General features: G+C 43.6%; 1 protein-coding gene across 3 annotated transcripts in view; it reads left to right on the top strand.

The window, feature by feature from the left end:
- The window catches only part of FARP2 (FERM, ARH/RhoGEF and pleckstrin domain protein 2), a 750352-nt gene extending 730553 nt beyond the window's left edge, over window positions 1–19799 (top strand). For all 3 annotated transcript variants that reach the window (XM_030215608.1, XM_030215609.1, XM_030215606.1), the window contains 3 exons: window positions 3410–3517; window positions 18472–18623; window positions 19393–19799. In XM_030215608.1, coding sequence (XP_030071468.1) covers window positions 3410–3517; window positions 18472–18623; window positions 19393–19480 — 348 coding nt within the window. In that variant the 3' untranslated portion in view covers window positions 19481–19799. The remainder of the gene's footprint in view (window positions 1–3409; window positions 3518–18471; window positions 18624–19392) is intronic.
- The last annotated feature ends 1224 nt before the right edge of the window (window positions 19800–21023 follow it).

Raw genomic sequence — 21023 nt, 5'->3', positions numbered from 1 at the left:
CATTCACCTCCACAATAATAAAAACAAAAGTGCAGTTGAGGCCGGCCATCGAAAAAGCCATCCATTTTCGCCATCATTCACCTCCGCAATAATAAAAAAACGTCTTTTTTGGCCGTGCTTCACTCAGCTGAGAGACCCGGAAGTCTCTGAGCCATTCTCAGCGCGTTTAGCTGAGCTAAACACGTTGTGATTGGCTCAGAGACTTCCGAGTCTCTCAGCTAAGTGAAGCATGGCCAAAAAGGAAGTTTTTATTATTGAATGGACATCTTTTTTGAAGCGGAGCTTAATAAAGCTTCGTTTCAAAAAAAGACATCCATTCAATAATAAAAACTTCCTTTTTGGCCGTCTTTTACCTGCAGCAGTTCCTGCTCACATTCTGCAAGAGGGTTTTCCGTGCAGGCAGCAGCAGCATGATTCTGCTCACACCTCACAGAAGGGTTTTGTTTCCAGACAGCAACCCTGCTCTGATTTGCCCGCTAGCACATGGACAAGAACATGAACAGGAGGAGGACGCCGGACGCCAGACACACATACACACACACACACACAGCTTCCGCTCCCTCCCTCCTCCCGAGGTAGTCCCAGACCAGTCAAGTCCCAGATGTAAGACTGCTGCCGATTTGCTAAACGTGTCGGTTCCTAATTGGACACTGCTTGTGGCTTTCTCGGGAGTTGGGACTTGGGAGGGACTCTTTTCTGTGTAGCGTGCCTTTGTGTTAAACAAGGAGTAATAGACAGGTCAAAATGTTGAAACCAATTAGGTTTGTCTCAGTTTCCCGTTACCTGCGCTGCCGTCATCGCCGTACTCACAAAACAAAGCAAGCCAACCTATGAGGTGCTGCATCCACGTGCCGACTTGTGTGGACGGAATAACATTTCATAGGTACAGTAGTAATTTGTTATAAATCGTAATCATTGTGTCATGGAGGGGCTAGTTATAGGGACACCCTAGCACGTGTTATATTCATGCAGAGATTTTTCTCTCCTTGTAAAGGGCCACTAAAACAGACATCATGTTATAAATCAGGTGCTCAACGTTCTTGGCATGCGCAGAGCAGCCAGCATAACGCTTGGCTGCTCTGTGCATGCTCCACCGGCCGACTGGCCAACTGTTTACCGATGGAATAGAGAATGCAAGTGAGCTATAATGAATAGCTCATTTGCATTCCTATTCCTTGATGCATGCCCTTCCCTTACCGATTCGCTAAGGGAATTGGTAAGGGAAGGGCTCTAACGTTTTCTTTTTAGTGCATCTGGCTGTTAGCCTTTTGGGGGGGAGGTGATTTGGCCCCAGTGTGTTTCTGAGACTTTCCTGATAGTAATAAAAATTAATCTAAATGCAAATCCAGTTTCTTATGAGTTAACTGCTGGAGACTTAGAGCTGCAGTACATTTGATATGTTTGTCTAGAGTTATTAGAATGTTTTGTGATACATAATACATTTTATATAGGTGATTATATATAACTATTATTTTAGTATTTAAATTTAGAGTGAGAAATGTAGAAAAGTCTAATGCCTGCATTAGAGTCATAGGTTAAAAAAATTCACTGGTTCTGAGAAATGTGGGATGAACCTTGCTATTTCAAGATGATAGGGCCACCTTCCAGTCCTTTAATAAATCAAATTTCTACCCCTTATCCTCATTTTCTAACAAGTCTGTGAAGCCGCAGAAGCTATAGCTGCATGATACCCCTCCCATCCTCAAACACTAGTGCTTGGGCCTGTACTAATAATGTAACCAGCTGTTTATTTGTTTTCTGCAGTTCTTACATCCTTTCTCACTCTCTTTTCAACCTCAGTTTTGTGCTTTCTTGCTGTCTCTCCAGAGTTTTCCCCTCACTATCTGCTGAGCAAGGGTGAGGGTCAGCGGCCCAATACTATCAATCATGTGTGCTGGTATCGGAACCAGAGCCTCTCATTGTCTGATTACCTATGTATGATTCAGGTAAACACCTGCACTATCCTCAAGAGTCCTCATGTCCCATTTTATCACCTTGAACCTCCCTTTGAAAGTATGCTGCCTTCAAACCACAGGGCTCATCACCATTATGTATAGGTTTCTTTGTTACTCCATCCTAAAATATAATCTTTGCTATCTGTATGCTCTTTTCCCCTTAGCCATCCCTACCTCATTTCCATTAATAAGCTAGTAGCTTTGAGTCTCTGTTCTGTGGGGATGTGATGAGTGTTTCTCACGCTTGTCTTGTTGCCTTAACTAGGAGATGATAGCACCATTTCTCATCTCATGTGCATCCCTTTATTTCTCTCATCTCGGCTTCATTGTGCAGAGTGAAAAAGTAGTCTTCATTGATTTAGGGGTAAAAATGTTTTTAAAATGTGCCATACCCAATGGCCCAGTGCTGTGTGCTGCTATATAGCATCTCAGGGTTCATTTTCCAAGCCCCACTCCTGATGAAGTACTCAGTTCACAGCCCTTGGAGTCTCTTAACATCTCTGTACAGCAGTGCTTCAAGGCTCCGTTTTACATACACTTGCATGAGGCTTTGAAGATGGTTGTAGTCCATTAACATAGTAAGCCATTACTCATGTCCCAGGCCTCTCACCAACCTGGACCACCCTCTCTTCTATAATGAAGACTGAGGTGCTGGCCTGGGCAAGAAACACATGTGACACTTGATATAGTGGTACAACTTGGCCGCAGCTTTATTAACAAACATAGAACCAGTCGACTGCATAATTGTACTTCAACCAACAATTCCAAACCTATTATATTTGTATATATTTCCAAGCATACAGTGCAAAGCCCCTGCCAATACAGCAAAGGAGCCCAACTGCAGGCACAACTGACCCAGCTGTACCACATGGTATGTTAGGTTCATGCGGTGCCCCCCACCATTCTGCCCATTGATAGTTATAGGGGTCATCCCTGCCATGATTGTAGGGAGTCCAGTTGTTCATCTGCATGACTCCTGGGTCAGGTGTCCCTGCTAGCTGAGACAATGCAAATATCTGTAACACAGAGACATAAGGATGAGTAGGAGGGAGGGACTACTTCCATCTTAGATGTCTGGAGAAGTGATGGCCACATCAGGATGTGGGGGGGGGGGGGGGGGGGGGGGGTATTTGAAATCCGTTGTAGGCACCACCTAAACCTGGTGAGGTTTCTGACCCATGGCAGGAAAATCTCCCTCCATGGCTCAGGCCACCAATCACAAGAGAGGAGGTGAGGGGCAGAGGGCCAGAGGCACATCACCATATTGCAGGTAGTTTCTGTGTACCTGGCAGTCCAAATTATCTTTTTCTCTGCCAGCGGATCACTGCTGTGACAATAGGCTATGGAAAATAACTAAAAATGGTGTAATTGATGCCTGTGTCTTGGCAGATTGATTGGACAGGAGTTCTTCCGCTCACGCTGTTTTTTTTTTCCTGTATCTTTTTATCCCATAGAACCAGCTATCAGGATATCTGCTGCGGAAGTTCAAGAACAGTAATGGCTGGCAGAAACTCTGGGTGGTCTTCACTAACTTCTGTCTGTTTTTTTACAAGACCCACCAGGTATTTGGGAGAAGAAAGGTGCATGTGTGTGTATGGACAAGAAGCCATTTTGTTTAATAGTGATGTAATTTAATGACCTACATTGTCTCAGTTCTGTGTAAGTCTCTTCATTGTAGGTAATTTGCATTCTAATTTTGGTTAACCTTACCATTGCTTCCATTCACTGCTACATCTTTCAAGTGGGCACAAGAAAATTCAGGCTGAGACTTCCAGTGGAGCCGCGGGTTAAGATGGCCGCTGTGGAGTGAGCTCCGTAGAGCCCCGAGCGAGGCCCCCGGACCCGAGGGTTCCAGACTCCAGAGGAGTAAAAATCGCACCTGCAGCTAGGGCGGGGGATGAGAGGCAGAGGAGGTCTGGAGAAGTCAGTGTGAGCCGCAGAAGGTGGACGCATCGGATTTCCCCTCCCCCATGTTGGAGACCACGGGGTAGAGAGTGTGGATGACGGGAACGGACAGCAGTGCGATAATTTGAAGGAGCGTGGTGGAGGGAAGTGGATTGCCGTACTGGCAGTGAAGTGCCGCGGAGGTACCGGAGGGAGAGGTGGCATCGAAGGGAAGAGGAAGTTGGAGGGCAGCCACTGAAGTGCTTCAAAGGTAAAAAAGTGAGGTCGGGCGGCAGGGTAGTGAGCGTGGCAGTGAGGAGTCTCTGGCTGGTAAGGCTGTCTGATTCGGGCAGCTGGGCTACAGGGACAGCTACATTCCGAATTGCCTCAGGGTAGTGCTGGAAGAAAGAAGATATAAAAAAAGTGGACAGAAAGTCATTGCCTGATAGGGCTGTTTTGTGGTGCAGTCCCACGGGGGTGAATAATAAAAGGGTGGCACCCTGAAAGATAAATTGGACTATTGAGCAAACAAGGAAGGAGATAGGAGCAATACAGGATGCCACCAAAAAAGAATTTGGAGAGATTCCGGTATACAGCAGAACAGACTGGAAAGGCGCAACTTGAGGCAGGGGGACCAAGTCAGAGAAATGACAAGATGGAGGCGATCCCCTCCAATTCCGAGGAGGAACCCCAGAAAGAGGTCCCAGAGAAATCACGAAGGCGGAGGTAGTAGGCTGGTTCAAGGAATTGAAGTCCGAAATAGAGGTAGTCCGAAAAGATATTCAAAGCTCTCTCAGAGAGATCCAGGCGGAGATCAGAGATTTCTCGCGTGGATGAAGTGGAGGAGAAGATGGAAATGGCCCAGGCAGAAATGAAAAAAAAAAAACAGGCAGAGACACATGTGGATGCGATTGAGATTCAGCAGTTAAAGGAACAGGTGGCGGATCTGGAAAATAGATTGCGCCGCAATAACCTGCGGTTCAAAGGAATCCCGGAGCTGGACATTTTTACTAACTGTGAGGCGGTGATTAAAGAACTGTGCCAATATATATTGAGTTCAGATGAGGGGAGTGTGCAGGAGGACATCCGTCTTCAGAGAGTACATCGCAGTGCAGGGCCACAGCGTGATTCTGCCCCGAGGGATATAATAGCTTGTTTTCTGGATTTCCCTACCAAAGAAATGATCCTGTCTAAAGCACGACAACAGAAAGTGATTCAATGGAAAAATTATAGGATTGGAGTGTACCAAGATTTGGCTGGAAGTACGCTGCAAAAACGCAGATCATTGAGGGAAGTCACAGGATTCATGTGAGCTAAAGGGATTCGATACAGATGGCTTTTCCCCTTTGCAATGTGGCTCACGGTGAAGGGAAAATCGAGGAAGACGCCGGAAGAAGAGTGCAAGGCATTAAGAGCATTGGGCTGTGCGGGAGTTCCAGTCCGGGAGCAGCCGGCACAGTTGGTGGTAGAACCTAGAAAAGATTCAGCTTGGCAGGTGGTGGCAGCTCGTGAGAAGAAGGTGGACAAAAGGGCTTCCTGAGCAAGAGCAGAGATGTGAATAGTGAAATTGCAAGGACAATAAATATTTGCAATGTTTTGTGAGGAGATGATCCTATGTGGGAATTGTAAGGAGTTGGGGTGGATTAGGACAGGTAGGAGAGGGGAATAGAGAGGAGGGGGATTGGAAGTAGAAGGGAACTGATGTCTGAATGTGTGGTAAAAGGGGGGGGGGAGTAAGGAGGGATAGAGTAATGGCTATATCTAGATGTGGGTCTGTACGGGAGGGGTTTGAGAGTTGAGGGGTGTGTGCGGGCCTCGGGGGGGGGGGTAAGAGAAAGAGGGGAGGATATATGGGAGGGGGGAGGGAGAAGGAGAGATATTGGGGGTGGGATCTTGGAATGTTAATGGTCTTAATAACCAAGGAAAACGAAGTAGAGTTATGAAGGAATTGTATAGGCTGAAGTGGGATGTGACCTTCTTGCAAGAGACACACTTGAGACCGAGGGATGCGCATTTGTTACGAGGTAAACCTTATAGAGAGATGGTGGTGCATCAGGGCGAGGGAGGAGGAAGGACGGGAGGCGTGGCCATCCTTATTGGGCAGAAATGTGGGTTGATAATTACTAATAAATTTAAGGACACAACAGGGAGATGTGTAGCCATTAGGGGACTGTTGCAGGGAAAGGAGATTACGTTGATTAACATCTATGCCCCTAATGTAGAGCAGCGGGGATTTTATCATCTCTATGGGAGGAGATTAAAGGATATTTTGGAGGGCAGGTGATCGTGGGTTGGGATTTCAATATTGCCCCCGATGCCCGATTGGATCACTCAGGGGGAGGGGGCACCAGACAGGTCCTGGGAGAAAGGCATTACATAAATTTTTGAGACAGATGGAGTTGTTGGACTGTTGGAGGACGTTACACGGAGTGCAACGGGGCTACACTTTTTACTCCCATGCGGCATGTTCATACACCAGGATAGATGGGTTGTGGGTTCACCGAAGTAGTGCACAATGGTAGAGGAGGCGAAGATAGAACCCATTCAAATTTCAGACTATGCTCCAGTTTGGATAAAAGTGAAAAGACTGGGGCACAAGAAGAGGAATAGCTTTTGGAAACTTAATGAATCTCTATTGGGGGATGAGAGGGTGAGGGAGGAGATACAGTTGACGGTGCAAGAATACTGCAGTTTAAATGATACAGGGGAGGTAAATGACGGGGTGTTGTGGAATGCATTGAAGGCGGTGGTGCGGAGGGTCTTGATTAAGTGGGGAGCCTGGAAGAAAAGAGAGAGGGGTCAGAGGTTGATGAATTTGCGTGAGAGTTTGAACAGGTGGGAGAAGATACACCAGTGAAATCCCTCCCCCCAGGTATGGGCTGAGCTTAAGAGAGTCAGGGGGGAGTTAGACCAGGCCCAGATGGCAGAGGTCAAATATATGAGAACGAGGCTCAAACAGCAGTATTTTGAGTTTGCGAACAGATCAAGTGCTATGCTGGCCCGATGTCTGAGAGCTTGGAGTGGGAAATCCTTGATACAGAAAATAAAGGATGAAAGGGGAGGTTGGGTATATGTGGATTCAGACATTGAAGGGTGCTTCTTAAAATATTACCAAGAACTATATGCAGCTACAGAGGGGGAGTCGGAAGAGAGAGTGGTAAGATATCTGGATCAGATTCCTTTACATGAATTGAGTGAGGCAGACAGCCAAAGGATGGGGGAACCAATCAGATTGGGAGAGGTACAGGGGGTTATTAATAAGCTGCCTAATGGCAAGGCCCCTGGGTTGGATGGTTTTACAAGCCGGTTTTACAAACACTTTGAGAGTTTACTCAGCCCCTTATTGCTTATGGTGGGAAATGGAGTACTGGAGAGGCGGGAGCTCCTGAGATCAATGTTAGAGGTGGGGGTGATGGTCTTGCCTACACTGGGTAAAGACCCAACTTTGTGTGGGTCTTACAGACCCATTTCCCTGTTGAATGTGGATGCAAAAGTCTTAGCTAAGATATTGGCGAATAGACTGGGTAGGCTGTTGCCCAAGTTGATACACACGGATCAATCGGGATTTATTCCAGGGAGACAAGTGGGTGATAATATTAGAAGAACACTTCATCTGTTGTGGGAGGCTCAAAGCTTCAGACCAGGAATAGCCCTACTGACCATGGACGCGGAAAAGGCCTTTGATAGGGTAAATTGGGGGTTCCTGAGGGTGGTGTTGGAAAGAATGGGGCTGGGGGGGAATTTTAGTATGTGGATGGAAGCTCTGTACAAGAGGCCGAGAGCTTGTCTAAATATTAATGGTAGTTATTCTCTATAGGCAGATGGACCAGACAGGGACGTCCGCTTTCGCCGCTTCTTTTTGCTTTGTACATAGAGCCATTGGCGGAGTTGATCCGCGGTCATCCAGGAGTGTGGGGGATCAGGATTAGGGGAAGGGAGCATCGTATTGCTTTGTTTGCAGACGATATGTTGATATATGTGGAAGACCCGGGGAGGACCCTCACAGTGATTCAGGGGATCTTTGGGAAGTTTGGGAAGTATGTGGGCTTGCGGGTGAATATGGACAAAAGTGAATTGTTGGGTATATCTTTAAGTGAGGAGGCGGTGCGAGAGGTGAGAGAAAGGTATGAGTTTAAGTGGGTGCCACACCAAATTCGTTATCTAGTGCTTCAAAGGTAAAAAAGTGAGGTCGGGCGGCAGGGTAGTGAGCGTGGCAGTGAGGAGTCTCTGGCTGGTAAGGCTGTCTGATTCGGGCAGCTGGGCTACAGGGACAGCTGCATTCCGAATTGCCTCAGGGTAGTGCTGGAAGAAAGAAGATATAAAAAAAGTGGACAGAAAGTCATTGCCTGATAGGGCTGTTTTGTGGTGCAGTCCCGCAGATACCCAGGGACTTAAATAGGGTATTTAAGCTTAACTACGGCAGTATTTCTGAGCAGATTAGGAATGATATGTTGAGATGGAAAGGCTTGTGGTTGTTGTTGTGGGGGAGGATGGCAGTGATTAAGATGAATGTGTTCCCCCATTTGTTATTTTTATTTCAATCATTGCCTATTGCGGTTCCAAGACCACTTATTAAGAAGTTGCAGAGGTCTATAATTAAATTCATATGGGGGAACAGAAGGCCGCGTTTGGCAAAGCGAGTTCTATGGGGAGATTTGTTAAGGGGGGGAAGAGCGGTACCAAACTTGGAGTGGTACTATTTGGCGGCGCAACTTCGATTGATTTTGGATTGGGGGAGGGGAGTAGAGAAACCCGCTGTTCAGATAGAATAATCATATTCGCCGCAGAGGTGACTGAGTTCTCTTGTGGACTACTGAGGCTGGGGGGATGGGGCTATCAGGGGATTGTAGCCCATATCTTAGACATTTGTTAGGAGTATGGGGAGTAGTGAGAAGACGTTGGGGGTGGAGGGAAGGGGTGTCCTCCTTCGCTTCCATTTGTTGGGAGCCTAGGTTTAGAGCAGGTAGAGAAAATGCTACATTTGCAAGATGGGAACGGAAGGGATTGGTGTGCTTTAGGGATGTGCTGCATGGGAGTCAGATGTGGAGTTTTGGGGAGTTGTGTGCCCGTTACGGGATATTTGAGGGAGATAGTTTTGCTTACATGCAATTAAAACATGCAATTAAAACATTTTGTATGTTCTCCCTCCTCCGGGTGGAGGAGGGAGAACATACAAGGTAGGGAAAATCTGTGGATACTGTTAGGGAAAGTCCCGAAGCCTATTTCAGTGATATATCAATTTTTTCGAGGAGATGATCCAAAGCCTTATCCATTTCAGGGGGCATGGGAGAAGGACTTGCATTGCCAATTTAGTGAGAAAGAATGGGAGGGGATATGTGGGGAAGTTAAAAAAGCATCGGTTTGTGTGTTGGTTCAAGAGAATGCTTACAAGGTACTCACGCGATGGTATTGCTCACCTGAGAGATTGAAAAGGATGTACCCGGGGGCTATGGATATTTGTTGGAGGTGTAAAGCCCAGGGGGGCACTTTTATGCATATCTGGTGGATTTGCTCAGGAGTGGTGCCATTCTGGCAGGAGGTGATGAAAGCATTGGCTCGAATAATGGGAGTTTCTTTGGTGTGCAGTTCTCGGGTATGTCTACTAGGTATGTATAATGAACGGGAGTCTTGGGAAGAGAGTAAAATGATGAGATGGGGATTGCCGGCAGCTAAATGCCTTATAGCGAGATGCTGGAAGGCAGCAGATCCCATGAATTTGGGTGAATGGAAAGTTAAAGTGAGGCAATTATGGTGGATGGAACGCCTGACAGTCTATAGGAGAGAGGGAGAACTTCGGCGTACAAGGGGGTGGACAAGACTTCAGCAAATGGTGGAGGAGCTGTAGGGAGGGATTGGGAATATATATATATAGGGGGTGGGAGAGGTAGGAGGGAGGGTAGTATATAGAATAGGGATTGTCTTCGGGTGGGTGACAAATTATAAAAATGGAATCGAGGGATAGGGAGGGCAGGGAGGAGGACAGAGATGGGGCAATGGAATGGTTTTGGGGGGAGGCATATATCGAGGATCAAGGTCAATTGATTTAGATTGAAATTGTCTAGTTTTAAGTTACAATGTGGAGATTTGGATATGTAGTAGATCTTATGGGAAGCACGAGGGGTGGGAGAGGGTAAAAGTGCAAATGTAAAGTTATTTACTTATTTACTTATGTTGATATGCAATATATGCAATTTGTGGTTATTGTTCTTGGATGACTCAAGATACTCAATAAAAAAAATTTAAAGAGGAAAAAAAAAACGAAAATTCAGGCTGAGTTAGACCAAGGTCTATCAAGCATCCTGTGGCCAGTCCAGGTCACAAGTACCCTGCAGATCCCAAAATGATCTGTCTCATAGCTCATTTCCAAGGAAAAGCAATGGCTCTTCCAGGTCAACCTAGGAATTGTTTTTTTTTTTATAGACTTCTTCCAGAAACTTGTCCAAACTTCTTTTGAGCTTTGCTTTGTTAGTTGCCTTGACCACATTTTAGTGCATCTGGCCCTAAATTCCTTGTCAGAGGTACTCCAGAGGGTACAGTTATGCCATGACACTGTTTTAGTGTTAGCCTACAGTGATAGAATCATGACGGCACATAAGAGCCAAATGGCTCATCCAGTCTGCCCTTCCTCAGTAACCACTAGCTCTTCCTTTTCCTAAGAGATCCCACGTGCCTGTCCCACGTTTTATTAAATTCTGACACAGTCCTCGTTTGTGGTATCAGAAACATTTAAAAATCAGTGTAAAATTTAAGGGAACATATTCAGAATTGACTTGAAAAACGAATTCAGACAAATAAGGTCCTATATTGTGACCATCTCTGGGAGAAGGTGATTAAAGTGGCGGATCCAAAATTTTGAGGGTGGCTGATTTTTCATGCCGTGGGTTCATATGCATACTGAAGAAGTTGCATGTTTGAACATGTTTGAATGTATTTTTTCACATAAAAGGGTTGGGGTTTGGATTGTTTATTACAAATTGTTCTAGCAGAATTCATTAAAACTTCATTTTTAGTTTTTGGAGATTATAGTCACCTTTCCCCAGATGTGGTCATGTATAGTCTTTACAGGTCCATATTCTTTTCTGGTTTTGTGCATGTGTTTTCCAGTAGGACAAGGACTTTAGGAAATTATTTATAGCAAAATCACATGCATCAAATGCAGTATCATTCACCAACTAGAAAGCTTTGGGGATGGGGTGGAGTTTGGTTAGTTAGACCTTCCCCCAATCAAAAGGGTGTTCTGCTGCCCCTGAATGCCACAGTGATTTGCATACCATCTGTAGGAACATTGTGTGCTAAGCCTCGGTACACTGTTCTTACATATGGATTATTAAATTGACCCCTAAATTATAACAATGCATGGCTAAAACAGACAAAAGGTTAAAGGGATAAAAGGAGAAAGGAGATGCCACCTCTAATATTAGGATAGGTGTCTGCTCTGTACTTATTTCTACAGCAGTACCAAACATACACTGCAAGTACAAATTACATGATAATACCTACTCCATGAAGCTTACAATGCACTCAAGACACACAGAGAAGACAAATAAGAAGCTTCAGAAAATACATAGTAACATAGTAGATGATGGCAGAAAAAGACCTGCATGGTCCATTCAGTCTGCCCAACAAGATAAACTCATATGTGCTACTTTTTGTGTATACCTTACCTTGATTTGTATCTGTCATTTTCAGGGCACAGACCGTATAAGTCTGCCCAGCACTATCCCTGCCTCCCAACCACCGGCTCTGGGACAGACCGTATAAGTCTGCCCAGCAATATCCTTGCCTCCCAACCACCAGCCCCGCCTCCCACCACCGGCTCCGCCACCTAATCTCAGCTAAGCTTCTGAGGATGGAAGTGGAAGAGTTGCCTAGTGGTTAGAGCAGTGGGCTGAAAGTCAGGGTCCCAGGGACTTCAAGATTCATATCCTACTGATGTTCCTTGTGACTTTGGGCAAGTTATTTTAGCATCCATTTCCTAAAGTACAAACTTAGATTGTAAGCTCTCTAGGAACAGGAAAATACCTACTGTAGGCCAAATGGCCATTATTTGCTGTCATTTTCTAATCTACTATAATAAAACTCACCCTCAACGTTCTGAAGACAACGTTCTGAAGTCACTCAGTCACTCACTGAAGGGTTCATGGATTCATGGTGGTGAAGCCACAACACTGACCATGTCTCTCTGCCCCGCCCTCACATGACGGACCAATCAGAAAAAACACCCTCAACATTCTGAAACACAAAGGACCATCACAACACCGTTCCCAGGCAATACTAGGCAACGTAAGACGGACCAATCAGAGAAAACTATGTGACAATAAGGGAGGAGCATTCCCCAGCAGAATGGCTCATTATCTGTGCAGCACGGAGAGCACAGAACCACCGCTGGAGCGAGAGAATATTCCTGCTGTGGGTATGTGCAAAAATAGACCGGGGGGGGGGGGGGGGGGGGGAGAAATTTTTAAATGCCTAATGCCAGTACTGAAGAGTGCCAGAGGGCCTATAGCACAGACTATATTTGGGATCGCTTGACGTGGAGTCAGAGGAGCTGGAAAACAACGTGCCCGTCACCATCTGGGACGTGGGCGAACAGGACAAGCTGCGGCCCAGCTGGAAGGATTACCTGCGACCCAGCCAGCAGCAAACAGCGACCAAGGAAGGGGGAGGAGTACTCCTTCCCTGCCTAGGAATCGCTGGAGACTGGCTGCCAAACTAACAAAACAACCGCACACCGACGCACCACCTCCATCATTCGAAAGGCATCTACTCTTTCTTCAACAGAAATGCAAACTAATAATACAAAACAAACAAAGAATACATGGTTTCTCAGGTGGCTGCAGGTAACTCCCCACCCCCTTCCTCTTCCCCTTTTGCCGAAGCGGCCAAGGACGTGCCCAACCATCCCCAGCCTCAGGCAAGCTGTCTCCCACCTCGGGGATTCCCCGAGCACCCGGAAAAAGATGGCACTGATTCCTGCAGCGCATAAATGTTCCAGCATTCCCCTGCAGCCGGCCTGAAATGGACCAAACATACCGGATCACCCCCTGATGGCCCGAGACCGTGCTCTTCTCCCTTCCGCCAACTTAAAACAACCATCCCCGTCCTCAGGCAAGCCGTCACCCACCCCCAGGATGCCCAGAACCCCAGCCCAATGGAAAAAGATGGCGCTGCTTCCAACAGCACATTTCTCTTCCAGCATTCCCCTACAGCAGCCCTGAAACGGCCAAAAAATACCGGCAGACAAAGAACGTGCTCCTCTACCTTCCGCTCATCTAAAACAACACTGCTGCCTCAGCACAACACAAAAAAAAAAAACAACACTCAACAAAGGCTGACCCCCCTACAACCACATTTACATTTCACCAACAGAAAGACCCCCCTCCACAAACCTCCTTGACAGACAAAACCACACACACACAATACAACAGAAACACACCCTCAAAGCCACACACCAATCCAACCCACTTTGCCAGCACAGCACATCCCCCAACCCCCAAACAAAAAACAAAACAAAACAAAAAATGACACACATTAACAACCTGCACACACTCACACACACAAAATAACTCTGTGACACATACACACACACACACACACACACACACAAACCACATGCTAGCACCCGTTTCATTGGTTTCGGAAACGGGCCTTTTTTACTAGTGTTTCTATAAATATAACTTGCCTTCAGCTACTACTGGAAAAGGTGTGAGCTAAATCCAAATATATTTAGTATAATAAAAATGATTATAACCAACAAGGCTATGATCAGGAGAAACCAGGGTTCAAGAATGAAAATCAGCCTCAGAGTTGAGCTTTTATTTGGGACTTGAAAATTGCCAGAAAGGTGGCATGCCACATCAGCTCATAAAGGCAATTTCAGGCATATAAAGTGCAGCATCAGTAGTTGACAATCCAGGAGATTAGTACAGATACAGTAAGGAGTTTAGGTAAAACCAAAAGGAAACTGAATGTTAGAATCATTGAACACAGAAGTGCAATGAATCGTAAATTAATAGAAAAACCATTGGTACAACACTCAATAGCATTAGGCCACAAATTTGAGGATTATAGGTTTTGTGCAATCTATGTATATAAAAATAAATGGAGAGGTGGACCAATTGATATTCATTTATTACGAAAAGAGCAAGAATTTATTTTCGAATTCAACACCCTTCATCCATATGGTCTAAATGCTGAAACAGATCTTTCTGTATTTTTATGATTATTAATATGCACAAGACATCCATCCTATCTCTTTTTTTAATAACCACTCCCTCCTTTTTTTAATAACTCCCCATTTTTCTATCAGTATGGGGAGTCTAGTTACCACCCGCTTCTTAATGGCTATATATACTTTTTGCATACATAATGATTTTATATTATTATTTTTTTTTTTATACAAATATACAAACATATTTTTAGTTATTATAGCAGTATGGGGAGTCTAGTTACCACCCGCTTCTTAATGGCTGTATATATATTTTTTGCATACATAAAAATTTTATATAAAAATTGTATATTATTATTTTTCATGCAAATATACAAACATATTTTTAGCTATTATAGCAGCAAATTCAATTTCCTTCTCCCCTTTTTTCCTCATCACTTTCTGGCCCCCTCTGTTAGCTAGCAATAGATCTTATGACACCCGTGCAGTTTCTCTCGGCGATATTCTGGCTATTTTTTGACCTTTGACCTTTCTATTTTTTTATTTCTAATTGTTTTACATTCTGATGTATTCACATGGCAAACAGTTTTGTTTTCAATTTCACCCAAAGGTCCTCGTTAGTGACCCCCCTTTCTTTATCCCACATCGAGGTTTCCTAAAGACTAAGTGACGTCACGCTGGAGCATAACAAGCCTGCATAGTATATTCGACATTTTTTAAAGAAATATATATACCCCTTTTGCAGACTCATTTCTTTTCTCTTTTACTTCTTTTACCCACCCACATATTTTCATATCACTTTTTTGATAATTTCTGTAGTATCGAAGCACTTTGACCTCTTTCTTCCTTCTTTTTAATCACTTCCGGTTTTGGTCACAGCGTTTTTTTGGCATTCTGGGAGATAAGTGACTGTTTGATCGATCGTATGTAAGTTTTCAGCTAAAATCTGTTATATATACATTTTCATCATTTGATTTGTTGTTATTAATGGTCCCTGCTAGGCAGCAGATATAATGAGATATATGTGTTGTCTTTTTTACGTCGTATTTGTATTTTTATCGGCATAGCGCTAAGCTTATGAGTAACACAATCGATTAGTGACGCCATTCAGGAGCATTGTGAATTTATTCTTTTTTCACTCACACATATTTATAATTATGACACTTTGATTTTGGTCCCAGCGTTTTAGGCAAGCTGGGAGATAAGTGGCGATTTGATTAATTGCATGCAAATCTCTAGCAAATTTTGCTATATATTTTGCCATATTTCTGGCATTTTAGGCAAGCTGGGAGATAAGTGAAGATTTGATTGATCACATGCAAAACTTTAGCGTATTTTACTATATATTTTACCACATTTCTATCGCAAGAATTGTTTCTTTATCTATATATCGCTATTCCTGCATGTCTACATACTTGAGTGATACTATTCCATGCAGGCTATTGATCATTTGTTTCAACATCTCTGGAAGAGCCATTTTTTTCAAGATATCAACTGCATATGTGAGTCCTTTCTCTTTTATCTTCCATTATTCATTTAATTATTTTTATACCTCACAATCAATTTTTTATTTTTTATTCCATGAGCTGATGATTATTCTATTTTTAATATAATAGTTATTCATGCTGGCTATCATTATTGCTCTTATTTGTTTTTCATTTTTCATTTTCTAGTATATTACAGTTGCTTTTATCATCTTACTCCTCCTTTGGTAGTGGAGAAACATTGAGTAGGTGGGTGTCTTATGCATTCCATTCAGTTTTTGTTTGTATTTACACGCATAATAGAATTATGCTAATATTATTTGGAACATTGACTTTTTAATGTAATATTTTACTATATATATATGTATATTTTGATTTATGTGATATTTTACCATATATATGTATGTTTTGATTTACCTGTTCTTTTATTATTATATATATGTTAATTCTGTGGGATTTAGATTGAATTTTTTAATTTTAATTTAATGTTCTGATTATTTATTATATATTATTTTGTTTTGTAGCCCCTGAAGCAGCCCAGTAGGGCGAAACATGGCCTGTGTCGGGCTATTGTATGCATATTTTAATATATTATTAAAATCATTTTTATCCATCAACGATCTGCTTTGTATATTTTCCATTATGATGAGGAGAAACCAGGGTTCAAGAATGAAAATCAGCCTCAGAGTTGAGCTTTTATTTGGGACTTGAAAATTGCCAGAAAGGTGGCATGCCACATCAGCTCATAAAGGCAATTTCAGGCATATAAAGTGCAGCATCAGTAGTTGACAATCCAGGAGATTAGTACAGATACAGTAAGTTTAGTTGATGGTGTAGAAGGAGGGCATTTCTGTTGGTGACAACTTCAGAATAAAGATGATAGTTCCATGCTACAACTTTAGCATGGGCGTAGTCAGGATTCAATTTTTGGGGGTGCCCAGGAGTGGACTGAGGGAGCAATGCATTTTATCTCTACTCCCTCCACCCTTCCTGGCTGCATTAATATGTTTACCTTTGTTGGTGGGGATGTTTAATCCCCACCAGCTGATGAGATCTGCTGCCCAGAACTGCCTCAGCAGTGAAGAAATTGGTGGCCTCCTTTCCAGCCTTTGACAACTTCGCTGCTGAGGCAGCACTGGAGCAATTGTGGGCAGCTGTTCAACGGGTACTTTTTGGTTGTTGAGGGGGTCTGAGCCCAGACTGGGGGGCCCCAGGCCTGCTTGTTTCCCCCCTGTGGCTATGCCAATGGACTTCAGTTATAATATCAATAGTGAAATGGGTTCCGGGAACTCCAATAATTGGAAAGTAGGACCATTGCTGGGCAGACATCTATGGTCTGTGCCCCAAAATTGGCAGGCAGGGAGAGACAGAAAGTAAGTATACCAGGGTTTAATCATGAAGAAGTGAAACCTGTGAAGAGTGCCAGATTCAACTCTGGCCTCCTTGTTGAGCAGACTGAATGGACAGTGCGGTGCTTTTTCTGCTCAAACAGCAGGAAATAGTAGAATGAAAACGTGGCAGAGCATCACAAAAGGAAGAACAAAAATGACATCAGAAAGATGTTTGGGTAGGCTGTTGGATTTGATCTCCTATAGTGCTATACTATATCAATCATTTGTCCATTCTGTCCTCCCAATCTCCATTAAACTATAACACACTTTATTGGTTCTAGGGGTGATCCAGGAAATTACAGACCAGTAAGCCTGATGTCAGTGCTGGGCAAAATAGTGGAAACTATTATAACAAATAAAATTATGGAGCACATAGACAAACATGGTTTAATGGGACAGAGTCAGAATGGGTTCAGGCAAGAGAAGTCTTGCCTCACCAATTTGCTTCATTTCTTTGAAGGTGTGAATAAACATTCGGATAAAAGTGAGCCGGTTGATGTAGTGTATCCTGATCTTCAGAAAGCTTTTGACAAAGTTTCTCATGAGAGACTCCTGAGAAAATTAGAGTCATGGGATAGGAGGCAATGTTCTGGTGTGGATTAAGAATTGGACAGAAAACAAAGGGTAGGGTTACATGGTCATTTCTCTCAATGGAGGAGGGTGAATAGTGGAGTGCTGCAGGGATCAGTACTGGGACTGGCGCTATTTAACATCTTCAACATTTTCAGTCCTTCTGTGACTGTTCTCTTGTGCTTGACTGCTTAAATATTTTAAATTTAAATGCTTTACTTTTTGTCTATTAGCTTGTAAGCTCTTTGAGCAGGGACTGTCTTTCTTCTGTGTTTGTACAGCGCTGCGTACACTTTGTAGCGCTCTAGAAATGTTAAATAGTAGTAGTAGTTATTGATCTCACACTCAAGTGATTGCTGTCGTATTTATATGTTTATAGTAACAAGTCTTTTTGAGTGTGAGATCAATAAAGTGTTTTATACTTCAGTGGAGGACATTATGGAGAAATGATTGATACAGTGTCAACAGGCTTGGATTTGGAATAACTGGCAAGATTCAATAGTCTGCCAAACATTTCTCTGATGCCATTTCTGTCTTTCCCTTTGAATGTGCTGCTCTGCCAAGTTTTCGTCCTGCTCTTTTCTGCTGTTTTGAATACTTATTTGTGAGTAGGTTATTGGTTTCCCCTTTTTGCTTTTTGGGTCTTTATCTGCCAAACATTTACTATGTTACTGTATAAAAGTTTGGACAAGGGCAGACAGACCTACAAAACATCCCTTTTTTTGCCAAGAGCTGGAAATGAACAAGAGGAAAAGGATCTCCCCCTTCAGATCTGGTTGATATTTTCTTGTAAACATCCTGGATTGATTGCAATCAGTGGAAGCATGCTGGGTTCAATAAACCATTGGTCTCGTCCAATAAGGTATTTAATGTAAAGGAAGAATATAACCTGCTCAGTGTCATGGCACTCCCTGCTGCTGGCAGTATGTACAGTATTGGCAGAAGTCTGTGGCCTGCTGTAGAAAGGGGAGGCTGTCTCCCTGCTGTTGATAACACTTGCCCATTTTGTTGTTTTGCAGGATGATTACCCACTAGCCAGTCTCCCATTGCTGGGTTACATTGTCAGCCCACCAGTAGAAGCAGATGCTATTCACAAGGATTATGTCTTCAAGCTGCAGTTCAAATCTCATGTCTATTTCTTTAGAGCTGAGAGTGAGTACACCTTTGAGAGGTGAGTTTCAGTTTGCAGAATCATGATGTCTGTGTAGCACTTCGCCTCAGATCACTGGCCCTCAGACCTCCTTCTGGTCCCAGCGGTGACCCTCTCTAATCCCCTGACATCCTAACTAACATGTCCCTGGTGGTCTAGTGTATCCATATGAACATGAAGCAGGAGTGTGTGAGCATTTTTCCTGCCTCCCACCTTCAAGATGTGCAAGGGGTGGTGGGGGAGAAGTCAGTCTACTAGACCACTAGGGATTTTACTTTGGGTGTTGAGAGGAGTGATGGAGAGGAGGGGGTCCAGTAGGCTACCAGGGATTTGTTTTAAGTTCAAAGGGGGTCTGCAGGAGGGGAGAGGGTGCACTAGACCACCATGGATTTTTTCATTTGGGGGGTAGAGGGGACCTGGAATCCAGTGGAATTTTGTTTTTCTAATATCTCCCTTCCTATTAGTGCATTTGCCAGTCCCCACTCCTGCAGTGACTGGAAGACATTTGCTGCAAACACTGCATGTTACTGACAGCACACACTTTTTAATGCATCAGCAATTTGTATGCTATTTGGTTTTGGCAATGGGGAGATAACACTTTGCATTAGGAAGCTGTGCGCTAAGTATTGGTGCATAGCTCTAACGCAGACTTACTATATGGGTTCCTCTAGTTTGTTTGTTTTTTGTTTGTTTGTTTACAGAGTTAAAAAGCCATTGCATTATGCTGTAGATGTATTTTGAGAGGCATAGGTATTGGTATCTAGAACCTAAGGCTTCTGTCTCTCTGCAGGTGGATGGAAGTTATAAAAAGGGCAACAAGCTCCCAAGGGAGAAGCAACATGCTGATTCAAGAGGATGGAGAGAGGCGCAAAGACTGAGAGGGGACAGAATTGCAATTCTGCAGTGGAATCATCTCAAATGACATGAGGACATAAGAACATTTTATCCCCTTTGCATGATAAGAGACTAAGAAAAAAAACAGCTGTTGCTAGCTGCTGGAACCACAGCAGTGTTAACTGTGCAAGTAAACAGTCAGGCACTGTTTTATGGAAGCCCAAACTTGGTTACAAATCATTCCTTTGTTGTATTGCTTGTGCCTGGAACCCTCCTTAAGTGCTGTATTGCAGTCACCCTCTGTGCCATAATTGGGTTGAAGGAACTATGACACACACCCATCCTCAGCATCATAGCTTGAGCCTCCCCCCCCCCCCCCCCCCCCCCCCCCCCCCCGCAGTCTTACCACAGACTAAAGCAGTTGCCTTGAAGTTTTGCATGGCTTTTAACTTACCTCTAAATTCTTACTGCCCTGTGCTGCTCAACTCAGTTTCAGTTAAAATCCCTTGTTATTACTTATTGATCGATAAGCATTTGTCAGCATTGTCTTATGTCTTGAGCAAGGAAGCATGTAACCTGAGCTTAAATTGCAGTAATAAGTGATTAGAATTGTTGTCTTGAAACGCTAGAACCCATTGGCACACCTGCAACTAAGCAAGAGTTCTTCAGCTGCTGGAATATACAGAGGATAGATTTTTGTTCTTGCTCAGAGTGGAAACAGTGAGAGAATAATAGTTTGGAAACTTAACTCCTCCTCAGTATGTTGACAGCTATGTTTTAGAGACTGGAAATATTTTCAGTTTTTCATCATTCCTGTTTATGCTTCTATATATCATAGGGACACTTCTGTAATGACTGGCAAGCTTTGGTAAAGAAACTGGTAGGTGATGAAAGTGAAGTGAAGTGAAGGCAAGTCTGAATTGTATTGGCAAGTGGTAAAATGGCTGACAGATGAAGCAATGGGACAGTAATGTGTCGGTAATTTGAAGAGAGGTGAGAGCTGCTGGAAAAGTAATGGAATGTGGTGTTATGGAAATGGCATTTTGAAGGACCACAGCCTCTGAGGAATGTATGGGACCCATGGTAGATATGAGCTTCCATACAGTGGAGAGCCAAAAATACATAGTTGTATACCTTAGCAGATTGAGACCTGGCTGCACACTACTATGGTATGTATGCTCTGTTAGATTTTACAGATAATGTAGGATATAAATATTAAATAAATGGTAGCAAGACTCAATTAGGTTCTTAGTAAAAAAAAAAAAAAACAACAACAAGAGGATTGTGTTATTGCCCAATAGGTGAGCCAAAACTACAGTCCTTATTTTTAATAGACTGAAAACAGCCGTGTGTTCATCCCATCCCGCTGGCCTGATTGGATCCTCTTAGTTGCTAGCAATATATGCATTGCCCAATTCTAAAATGTATATACCTCAAATTGGATTTAAGTCTCTAAGAGTACAGTATGCCAGAGTCTCATCCCTCATTTACATTTTAAATTATTTTATTAGATTGAACTCCATTTCGTAGCTTCAGTCTGTATCGTATCTATTTCAAATTTGTACTTCCCTCATGCTACCGCCTTTG

The sequence above is a fragment of the Microcaecilia unicolor genome, chromosome 10 (assembly GCF_901765095.1).
Source record: "Microcaecilia unicolor chromosome 10, aMicUni1.1, whole genome shotgun sequence".
Lineage (NCBI taxonomy): Eukaryota > Metazoa > Chordata > Amphibia > Gymnophiona > Siphonopidae > Microcaecilia > Microcaecilia unicolor.
Note: the sequence above shows the minus strand (reverse complement) of the source record. Positions and strands in the feature narration are given on the sequence as shown.